Source organism: Akebia trifoliata, chromosome 8 (genome assembly GCF_017979445.1).
Source record: "Akebia trifoliata isolate Shusen 1 chromosome 8, ASM1797944v1, whole genome shotgun sequence".
NCBI classification, from domain to species: Eukaryota; Viridiplantae; Streptophyta; class Magnoliopsida; order Ranunculales; family Lardizabalaceae; genus Akebia; species Akebia trifoliata.
In genome coordinates, this window is record NC_141382.1 from 49,342,868 (window position 1) to 49,354,771 (window position 11,904).

General features: G+C 34.8%; 1 protein-coding gene across 1 annotated transcript; it reads left to right on the top strand.

Annotated features, from left to right (window-relative positions):
• Positions 1 to 3,690: 3,690 nt before the first annotated feature.
• Positions 3,691 to 9,763, top strand: LOC147397475 (Afadin/alpha-actinin-binding protein). The gene is made up of 16 exons (XM_086449170.1): positions 3,691 to 3,935; positions 4,026 to 4,054; positions 4,140 to 4,251; positions 4,359 to 4,456; positions 5,179 to 5,275; positions 5,436 to 5,525; positions 5,635 to 5,697; positions 5,847 to 5,921; positions 6,014 to 6,079; positions 6,169 to 6,246; positions 6,825 to 6,935; positions 7,042 to 7,119; positions 7,250 to 7,369; positions 9,215 to 9,258; positions 9,361 to 9,418; positions 9,552 to 9,763. Exons 1-16 carry the CDS (start codon positions 3,903 to 3,905, stop codon positions 9,558 to 9,560), a joined length of 1,161 nt encoding a protein of 386 aa, XP_086305296.1. The 5' UTR covers positions 3,691 to 3,902; the 3' UTR covers positions 9,561 to 9,763.
• Positions 9,764 to 11,904: the final 2,141 nt, after the last annotated feature.

An 11,904-nucleotide genomic window follows, 5' to 3' on the forward strand; every position in this document is an offset into this window, starting at 1 on the left:
GAGTACTTTTATCCGTCAAAGAGATGGAAGATTGAAGGACATCAATATATTAGAATATAAATTTGCTATTGACAAATGAAGATGTTAAGTTATAAAACAAATGAAAATATGACACGTATACATTAAGAAAACACAAAGTCGTTTGTTTGACCTATAGGATGACGTGGAAGAAGGTGGATGTAGCCGAAGTATGATTTTGATGTATGTTGCATACATCAATTACATTCTAAGCTCGGCGAGTGATTCCTGTTGTCTTGGTGACTAAAGTTTGAAAAGGTAAATGTTGAACTGACTTTTTTGGACACTGTGCTCAATATTGTGATGACGTATGATGTACAGAGAACCACATATCCTTTTTCCTGTATCTCGAAGAAATTTTTTATGGTGAACTGTAGACTACCACGTCAGCACAGTTTTGAACGCGTTGTTAAAGAAGTCAGGTTAGAACGACCCGTTTGAAAATGCCTTGTGGTTGTGGAGTCCATAGTCAAAGAGTCCTGCTAAGCTGACTATAAAAAATTGCCCAAATAACCTTAACTGAAGCTCTATGGTTCTGTGCGCGTTCCACGTCAATTGAGTGTAATTAAGTATATATATATATTTCGGTCAGTCTTGTTAGAAAATAATTTTTGTTGATTCAAATAAAATTAATTTCAATTTAATTTGTTTAAAAAGATGAAATTTGATAGTTACTTTAAGCTTGTTGTATTTTGGTTGAAGTAAAAATAAGTAGCGTTTTGATTTTAAGCAATCCTATTGGTGTCAATCTTGTCATATGGATTGAAGTTTAAGAAAAAGTGGTTTTCATTCTTTTTCAAATTTCTTGTCCTAAATTTTTTTGAAGGATTTTTGAAACTCATAAATAAGAACTTCTTCTCACTTCTTTTTTCATTCCAAAGACTTTATCCTTGAGGGCTCCTAATGACTTTTTAGTTGTATGGAAAAATTAAAATATTTTTTTTAATTTTATATATGTCTAACGTTAGGGAGCCAACAAGTTTGTCCAATATGACTCAAAGTTTCATATTGGGCTGATTTTTATGAGGATGACCTCTTCACCATAAAGATCATTTTCACAGAAAAATAATTCAATTCAAAACTTTTAAGTCATATAAGACAACATAGGCTCTCTAACGTTGGATGTCAAACCAAACCTTGATAAGATCTTTAGGAAGAGTAGATCAATAGTTCAAAATCCTACGAAACAATGGATTCCTTAGGGCCACCTTCTAGGGTCAAGTTGACTCTCAACTCAACCAATTGTATGTGGGACTTTTTGAGGGGGTAGTGTGAGTGACCGTGGAACTAGTCTAATCCGTGAGAGTGGGGATACCCCTGAATATATATATATATATATATATATATAAGAAATAGAGTGTGTGTGTGTGTGTGTGTGTGTGTTAAAGAGAAGGGGTCATCCAACTTTAGATATGCTCCAAACTAGCCCAAAGAGTGTTGAATGAGCCTAGGAGGTGCCTAATGAGTACTCAAATCAGAATGAGTGCCTGGGACTTACAAAAAGTATCATTGGATTTCAATGTAAATCCAAAATTTATCTTTATAGTATTCTAAAGACAAATTCATAAGCAACTCAATTGCATCTTCGTCTTCAAGTAGAGTGGGGGCATCTGTTATTTATAAGACAACATAGCTCACTATGTGTCTCAGAGCAATACTTTTATCTCTTTTTCCTCCACTTGATTTTTAACAAGTCTAATATTATTCATATTCAATTGGTCCCACACAAATATTCAAATGTACTGGTGACCATTGCTTATTCAATTTGATAATTTTTCCTAGTCAATACTTATCCATTATTTGATCATTTTTTGTATAGGCTTATGGAGAAAATATCTTAACATCACAAGGACCAAGCTTTACACATCAATCCCACAAGAGAAAAGTAGAGAAAATATGCCAAAAAGTAAGGGACTCTCAAAGTATAAATATAACTAAACATATTAATTGTGTGTTTTATTAGTTTTGATTAAAGTTTGGCTGTGAATTTAATATAAGCATAAGAGTTTCTTCGACAGGTACTACACATGTATTGATTGATCAACAAAAGAAAGAAGTTGCTTCCTTCATTCGCTTGGCGTCACCTTCCTAGCTTGGCTCCGATTAAGGGATTCTTCTTGTGAGAAGGTTGATAAAATGAGAGATTTTTGCAAAATTTTGGATGTAAGGTCCTGTAAATCTCTTGAGGTGGTGGTGTGGAATTTTTTTAGGGTGATTTAGACATGCCCTCCCCCCTATTTTGTTAAATATTAGAGATATCCCTCTATATTTTGAAAATGATGACATGCATCCCTTGACCTCAGTTTTCTACATAGTCTAAGGGGCAAAAACTGAATACCCTCATATTTAACCCTTAATAAAAAAATTTAGATTTTTCCTCTAAAAATCAATCATCTCCAACTTCACTGGATATAATTTTTAACCCTCGTCAACTATCTTAAGATTTTATTTACTTAAAGTCTTCAACCTTCAAATCTTAAGGCAAGATAAATTTTTTTTTTTCAGGAAGTATAAAATAATGAAATTTTGGGTGGAAAAATCTAGGATTTTCTATAAAGAAGGCAAGGTAAAAAAAAATGATGGATTAAAATAAGATTAAACAGATTACAGTTACCCTAGAAATTGAAGAGCTTGAAGATGACTTGATTTGGGAAGAAAAAACAAATAATATTTTTGGAAAAATTAAAAATGATGAAATTTTGGATAGAAAATTATAAGTTTTTATATAAATGATTAGTGCTAGGTAGAAAATGATGCATTAAAGATCAAGTTTGAGTAGATAAACCATGGAGGTTAGAGAAATTGAAGATGATTGGATATAACAAGAAAAATCTAAGTTTTTAACTAGAGGTTGAAGATAAGAGCATTTGAGTCTTTTCCCCTTGATCTATTTAAAAGACTAAGGTCAAGAGATGCATGTCATCAATTTCAAAACATAGGGGTTATCTCTAATATTCAACAAAATGTAGGGGGGCATGTCTAAATCACCCATTTGTTTACTCCATGTTCATTTATGTTTTTTTTAACAAATAGGTGGTTGATGGTTGTTGATTTATAACTCTGCACTTTATTATGATCATGAATTTTTTTCCTCAATTCATTGAAAAATTTAGATTTCATATTTACAAGCCCAAGATAGTGGTTTATTTCGTAAGTCATATTTTGTGAATCAAGAAACGGGCCTGATCGACTTGAAACAGGTCCGAGCTGCCTAAAATGAATTGAACTTACAATGCCTGAGCCCGAGCCCGATCAATGCCGTTAAAATTTGCATATTACCACAAATATGCATTTATCATAAACGTATTCCATTTCATATATATATATATATATATATTTAAATCTCAAATGAAGTTACATTAAATATAAGCGAAAAAAATCCGAATCCGAGGGATTAGTACAAGCATCGTTAGATCCATGAATGAGAGAGAGAGGATCCAAACAGAAGCCCATCCTAATTAAATGGGCCTCGTCCAGCCTGAAATAAATCGAACCTAAGTACCATATTTGAACCAAGAAAATGGGGTGAACATTTTACTGTGCGCATATTTGCAGAAATGCGCATTTATCATAAAGCTGTCCCATTTCAGACTTTTTTTAAGCTTGGAATGATGTTTGATGTAGAGAACCACTCAAATCATCAAATGGAAGACAAAACACACAGATTTCCTAGAGATAAGTACTTTCGGATTATTCTGGCTTGTTGGGAATCGCTAGGGATCTTTCTCCCATCTTTGACGTTCGTTTGACGGAAAGCCTCAAACTTAATTTAACGCTAATATTTTCTTCTCATTTTTAATAACAATTTCAAATTTACGCACCATTTTAGATCGAGAAGTAAGACTTCATCGCTCTCTTTCTCTCTCTCTCTCTCTTCCTCAAAAATGGCTTCAACTGGTGCAGAGTTCGATCTCAGAGTAAAATCTCCAAAAACATAACAATGTCGTTAGAAATTTATGTTTTTTCTTGTTTTTCCTCGATCTAATCAAGATTTGAATTCGTTGCAGGCATCTACCACATCGGGATTCGGACTCGGGTGAGTTTTTCTCCTTTCTTATCGATTTCTAGGGTTTACTTTCACGAATGCAGTCAGAAATCCCTAATTTTGATTCGTCCTGCAGGGATTACACATTTGCTGATGTAGGAAACCTAGAGCATTGTTCTAAGTATCTGAATCAGACACTCGTCACCTTCGGATTCCCAGCATCTCTCGATCTATTCGCTAATGATCCGGTCTGGCATCAATTCGTTTTTCTTTTTTTCTCTGTAATTATCGCATTTTTTATCTCCACATTCTTGAGTTGTTCTGATTTGTTCTTTTTGGGTAATTTGTTTGGTAGGTTTCGATTGCACGTACTTGCAATTGTATTTATTCTCTCCTTCAACAAAGACAGAGGGATATCGAATTCAGAGAGTCCTCAAATGAGCAGAGACAGAGGTGATAAGTCGTTTACTTGATTTCTTCTCCACTCGCCCCATCTTAATTGGAATGTAATTTTTGATATTTTGGTTCTCTATGAATCGTTTTTGGAATTAGATCTAATATTTTTCTCTAACCGTAATGTTTCTTGGAGCATCACTATCAATTTCTTCTCTGGAGTGTGGAATTTTTCTTGCAATGTCGAGGACTGATATGGGCAATCTAGAACCTTCTTCTGATAGATGAATTTCTGGGGTGATCTTATTTAACTGAAAAAAAAGAGTGCAAAAAAATGGCTCTTTTTTCCATGGATTATGGAGTGTGTATATCCGTCCGGGCCTTCAATATGTTACTCCAATGAAGAGGTTTATAATTTCGTGGGCTTAGACCCATAGCTCAGTTGATTTGACACTTTGCAAAGAAACTTTGAGTTCATGGGTTCAAGTCCAGCTTACCCATAAAATAAGAAAAGAAAAGAAAAACGAAGAGTTTTAGAATTTTGCTTCAGAAAATTCGTTCATTTTGTCTGATAAGAATCATTTATGCAGCTTTTCCTAGCTAGTCAGTGGAGTTAGATTGAAAGTTTTATATATCCAAGTTCTTAATTTCTATTTGAATGGGTTTCTTGTACTTGCATTTTTTCACATTTAGCTTGTTTTAATTTAGTTGATGCTGATAAATGGTATACTAAGGTGGGATTCAAATTTATATAATAACATATATCATCTTTGATGTTATAGAATGCTATCTGACATGTCAAGATTAGAGGCCAAAGTCGAGAGGCTTGAGGCACAGTTATCATCAAAAGACCGGGAGTTGGCCACAATGGCTCGAACGGTATGAACTCTGAAGCAATTAGTTTTACACAGTAATTAGTATCACCAATAAACACACAAAAAAACCTGAAGAAGTTAGGTATAGTTGCAATAGTATAATCAAGTATTGCATAGCAGCAAGGATCTTGTATTATTTTTATTAAAAGGTTGCATACGGTCAGGAAGCCAAAGCCACAGCAGCATTTAAGGCCCAAATTGAAAAGCTGCACCAGGAGCGGGATGAGTTTCAAAGGATGGTAATTGGTAACCAGGTTGGGACGCAGTTTGCTTTCCTTTCTTTTTTGGCATTCCTAGCTCCAACAAGATAGGAAGGTTTTGTTGCTCACAGACGATACTTTTAATCTGTTAATTGTTCAAAAGCAAGTGAGGACTCAACAAATACACGAGATGAAGAAAAAAGAGAAGGATTACATAAAGTTGCAGGTAAAGATCATTTATTTTCTTTCTTTCTTTTTGTATCAGTTTTGTAGTTGTAGATAGGTTATTTTTCTACATGATGGAGTTAATTAATCTGAAGGATAACATATATGGAAAAGTTAAATAATAAAGATACATAATTTGTTGCTACACAGGAAAGGTTAAACCAAGTGTTAATGGAGAAAAAGAAGGAATCAAAGTCGGGCATGGAGATAATGAATTTGCTTCAGGTAATCTTTGGTTAGTTATTAGCAGTGTGGGTATGTAGTAGGAAGAATTTAAACTGCACACATATAATGATGTTAATGGGATTTGTAAACAGAAAGAAGGGCGTCAACGTGGGACATGGAATGGGAAGAAAGCTGATAATGACTTCTATAAAATGATAGTATGGAGAATGATCACTCTGCAGTTTTATAACCTTTCAGTAATGTATGATTGCTTCTGCATTTTATCATAATTGTGTGAAATTGGTAGGTGGATGCTTATGAGGTTAAGAAGCAAGAGCTCATGGTGGAAAATGGTGACTTGAGGGCATTATTACGTTCAATGCAGGTAATTATATGAACCCTTCTGTTATTTTTTCAGTGTGCTGTTGTTATTTGTAATTCATGTTAAGTTCAGGATTTAGTATCTATTATTTATTACCGGAGGATGTGTTAAGTTTATGTGGTTGACATTAGAAGCAAATTAAGTATGAATGACTATGTTGCTTCATATCTAGAGTATCTATTTGAATAAGGGAATGCATTCGAAAATAAGTTTCTAATTGACCTATTTTTCGTGCCATGATCAATTTCAATTTTCAATCGTTGAATTTGTTCTTTTATCATATTGATCGATAACTCCCAAAAAGATAAATGTACCTTCAATTTATATGGATTATGAACTGTACAAGGTGTAAATTTAATAATGCACACCTGTGCACGCACACAAACACATATTGATCATCCCAATGGAAGGACTCTTGGACACATACATGGTAATCACAAGGAACTGTGGACTCTTGAAGTTGTATCACTGATGTTCACTGGTTCCACTTGACCCACTCAACCACCTTTCCAACAGTGTAAGAACTGTTCTTAGTATGCAAGACCACTTAGAATGGGGTTTTGACCTATTTGTGTTTGCAGATGGATATGCGTGACTTCTTAAATGCTCCAAATGGACTGTCCAAACAAACTTTGGCTGCAAATGAAAGACTTGATGCAGACCCCCCACAATCCCCATTGGGTGGTAGGACGGTAATTGTCCAATCCTGTTCTTGAATAGTGCAAAAGTTTGTTGTGATGGCTTATACATGGAGTTTATGATTTAAAGTGTTTTTTTATGTTAATTGGTTACTTGTAGGATGTCTTTGACCTTCCCTTTCACATGGCTAGAGATCAAATAGAAGAGAGTCTGCGAACTAAGATGGCTTCTATAAAGGTGAGTCCAATTCTCTTTAGCACACATCTCCGTGTTGGTATTTCTTATTTTCTTAAATGCAACCAACAGTCGACCCATTACATGCTATTTTGTTACCATCCTGTCTAATTTTTCATTGTTGATTGGTAAGGAGCGGATGGTTCAACTGCAAGATGCTCAAAAAGAAGCAGAGGTTACGTCTGAAGTAACTGAGAGGGAGCTTGAGCTTGAAGCTCAACTTGTTGAAGCGAGGAGCATCATCCAGGAGCAGGTATTATACTTTTCCAGCTATGAAGCTAGGTTTTGAATTTTTATGGTGACATGCATTCTACATTTTCCAACTTTCTGGGATTGAGAATAAAATTAGAGATGTGCTATTGTACCCTCACTTTTACTTATTACACTCCAATTAAAAAACAAAGAAAATCAGTGAATGGTTGATGATAAGTAAAAGTTGGGGTGCCAGTAGAATCTCACTTCTTTTTTAGCTAGATTTTTATTTTTTGGGTTTAGGATTTTTATGAGCCTAATCATAATTATAAACAACTACTAAAACTGTTTGAATGAGTGTTACAATGTTTTGTGATGTCGAGATTATAATTTTGAGCCAAAACTTTGTAATATTTGAAAAGTGTGTTTTAATCTTTAATTGGGGTGTGATAAATAATTTAAGAAATTGGGATGTAATAAGTAAAAGTTGGTGTGCCATTTACAGCTCTCTAAAAATTACTTTTGACAGCATTTGCTTGTTTGGCGTAAACACCTTCCGATGAGTATGTACTTGCTCATCATTTAGTAAAAACTGATGGTGTTAGTTTGGCTCCTTTTTTTGTTTTTTAATTAGGAAAATTTAATTGTATTAAAGAAGAAAGGGGTAGCGCTTAGTGAAGTTGCCTCCTCACAAGCAATGATCTATCTTCGAGACTATAATTTGATACATTAAGAATGAAGAATCTCCCCTCATCTGAACACAAAATCCTCAAATGCATCTCCTTTGGATCTTCAACACAACAGATTTTGAGGAGGATTTCGTATTTTAAAAAATCCATTTATTACTTTCTTTCCACATGCTATGACTTATTGCAAAGGGAAGAGAATTCTATAGAACTTTTCCTTTCCCTTTTCTGGGAAAGACCTTGACATGCCATAATCTTGCCATCTTTGTCATTCTTTGAAAACCTACTTCATTTTGTTCCTTTTTCCATATTTTTTTCTTGAATCTAGGCTTTCAAGTTTCTGCAAACCCATTACAAAACGGGTATTTTTATTTTCAAGGAACATGTTTTACAATAATAACTTATAAATATGTTGTATTTATATACCATTTAGTAATATTATAGAGTTGCTTTTTACCTCCATGAATCTAAGATATGGCATAAAGCTTTTACCCACTTGTCCGATTGATGTTCTCTGACATTCATATGATTAGCTGAATTTTCCTACGATAAAACATAAAATAAATAAAATAGAATGATTAAAATCATTCTTGTGCCAATAGGTGGGTAACTCATACAGGTTGGATCGGGGGATTTGTTGCCATCCAAAACCCCAAATCTCTGTAAATTTTTTATGTTCGTTCTCCTTAAACCCCAAATCTCTGTAATTTTTTATGATCCCCTGTGAATTCCCTTAGAAAATGTGCCCAAACATTTGCCATCCAAAAAACCACGTATAAATGTGAAATCAAAATAATCAAAAAAATAAAAATGAAGTTTCTAGCATCAATGTCAATTTCTACACTGATTTTAAAAAATTCCACAATTACCTCAGCTCTTTCAAAGACCATTCAGTGCATTTTGGCAAACTTCAGTCAATCTCAGTGTAGCTCTGTTTCAGCAACAAAATCTTGAAATTTACAAGGATGGAAAATACATATCTTCCTTGTCATGATTGTCAAATCAAGCCAAGTCCGACTACTCCTTAGCAGCATAACCTTATTTAGTAGTTACAATGTTCTTATGTGATGATATGAACAAAGATGTTATCAACATGCTTTTCTGCTGAAATTTTGCATGTTACGACATTTTAGAGATCTCTATGTATGCCGCCTTGATGGTTGTGTTTTGTTTTTAATTCATTATGCTTACTTTTCTCATTGTATCACGTGTAAATGCAGGCATCGATAATGTCTAAACATCTAGCAAATTCTGAGAAGCCAAGGTGCCCCCACAAATTTTTATTATCATTATTATTTATTATTATTTAAATTTATTAAACTTTGGTCATTAAGTTGCATACATATTTACGCATTGGTTAATCCAGGCGAGTGAATGGCCATTTAGATTCTGACAGGGAATCCATCCTTCCAGCACCAGCTGAGGTATCAGTTTTTCTTTTTTGTACTTTCTTTGTGTCTATAAGATCTGCTTAGAGAGTTTATATTTTGCAAATGTAAAGCCTTCTGCTCTCACTAGTGATGTTTTACAGTACCCTGTTTTTCTTGTGGTGTTCAGGGAGTCTAAGAGCATCAGACTGGATCCCGATTTCTTCAATGCCAGCTTTGAGTTTCCAAGTTCAGCTTATGAACTTCAACTATTGGAAACAATTTTGTAAATATTTATGAACTTATTCTAAATGATACCATATTAATGATGGGGGATCGATCTTCACGATCCGGATGACACTGTAGAATCTATAATTGTATTATTAGATTTTCTGTGATAAATCTCGGACTACTTTTTAGTGGATTAGCTGTTAATACAGGGGTGTGCATTGCATTCTACCTGATTTCTCAGTTTCTCCATCAAATCACTATTGTTTCTCCTTTTTTTTTTTCATCTTATAATTCTGAAAAATACAAAATAAAATTCTATGAAAAAGGAAAATCTGGAAAAGTATGGCTGTGGGAGGACTAGAGTGAGAAAAGTATGTTTATTTGAAAAAACTATGGAAATCCTATCCAACAAAATACCACAATTTTATACAGCAAAACCAATGTCAGGGTTCCTCACACATTCCCAACAGCTACAACTGCATCTCCCTTCACAATCCCTCACAGAAACACTCCACATGTAATTTCCTTCACCATTCACCTCTCCACTTCTACACAAAAGCAGGGGTCGGAAAGATTCCTTATTTTCTTTGAGACAAGTGGACATCCCTGCAACATGAACTCCCTCAATATGACACCCACTTTCTTCTACATCTGCAACAGATGCCTCAACCAACCCAATCATGATCTCCCCAACAGCTTCATTCTCTTTCACTGGATCCCTCAATTGTATCAGCATTGCAAGAATAATGCGTTCTCCTGTTCTCTCCTCTCTCTTCTCTGAAACTACCTTTTTCTGTACCCTTTCATTCTCACCCATTTGAATTCTCAGACCTTTCAGAACAAGAGTTTCCATCTTTCCCATTGCACTTGAAACAATAGCCTCCATGAATCCCTTTTCAGAACCTGGTGACACAGGACTTCTTTCTTTCTCTTCCATCGGATTACGCCAAATGTCATCCATCGGCATTGACTCAAGCAACCAATTTCTTAGACGGCCTTTCCCAATCAATGCCATTCTATGAAAAACCTGTTGAAAATTTTAGTTAGGGTAAAAGACTTTCAAAATTGACATTCATGCATGGATCACTGCTGCCCAAGTAACACATTGATCATAACTTGACATGATCTAATGATCCCAATCATCTGATCTGTAGACTTTTGATCATGCTTCTTCTGATCATGCGAAAAATAACAGACTGAACCCTTAGGATCATAAGATTATGTCAAATTTATGGTCTGTAGAGTTGGTGAGAATCTATCTTGACTTGGGGCAATACTCTTTTAACGAATTGTAGATGTAAAATAATTTATAAATGCATAGGGGGAGTATTAAATGATGGAATAATCTCCATTGGAACCTGGGAGGCAATCGACCCAGTCTCAGCTGGAGCTATTGCTGGTGCTGAAACTTGCATCATCAGTCTTCCCCACAGTCTACAAGTTTTCTTAATGTTATACACGTAACCTCCATTGACAAGTCTCACAAGCTGTGTGTTTACGAGATTTTTACGGGTTCTTTGTTTATCGACCTTGGCTAGATGTGTGACATTGCTGTTGTCAATGCAGTCTCTAAGATTTTTTTCAATATCAATCCACTTCTCAAGCTTAATAAGCTCGCGTTCTAATTGACGGGTTCTTCTCCAGTAGGCTTGTGCAGCTGCTCTGCCATCTATGAAGCAATTAGGAGAATGTAGATTAGTTCGAGGAGAGAGCGAGATGGGGTTATGGTGAGAACTATCAGGTAAGTTGAGTGATGATTTGGAATGGCAAAGACAGCGACAACAAGCGAGATAGAAGGACTTGAATGTTGAACATTCGGTCGACACTACTAAGGGTGAAGAAAGATACTCTTCTTGAAGTCCGACATCACCTTCTCGCACAAAGGCAGCTTCTTTTCCTTCCTTGATGTAGATGATATTGATATTGTTTGAAGGTAGATTATGTTTTGAGAGAGATGGGTTTCTATAGGTATTTCTTTATTCATCTTATGGGGTTGCTGATAATAAGGATTCTGAATTTTGATTTTTTGAATTTGAATTGTTTGGAAGTTAAGATTTCATTCAAACGGCTGTTGTGTGGAGATTGGCATTTGACCTCGTCAAAAGTTTGATGAAGTGAACTCAAAATTTTACGTTTGGCTTGAACATTAGTAGATCTTTACACCATAAGTGAGCTTGATTTGTAATTAGTAGCTGTTAGATTTAAGATTATTTTAATTATGGGCTCAATTAGGCCCATGAAGGTTGTAAACCAATCATGAAAAATGATTTAATGAATCACCTATAAGAGGTTTTTCATGTAAAAGTGCTCAT

Coding starts and splice junctions, on each gene's coding strand:
- LOC147397475 (XM_086449170.1), top strand. CDS start 3,903: ATGGCTTCAACTGGTGCAGAGTTCGATCTCAGA. Junction 7,120..7,249: donor CTAAGATGGCTTCTATAAAG/GTGAGTCCAATT, acceptor TTGATTGGTAAG/GAGCGGATGGTTCAACTGCA. Junction 7,370..9,214: donor GGAGCATCATCCAGGAGCAG/GTATTATACTTT, acceptor GTGTAAATGCAG/GCATCGATAATGTCTAAACA.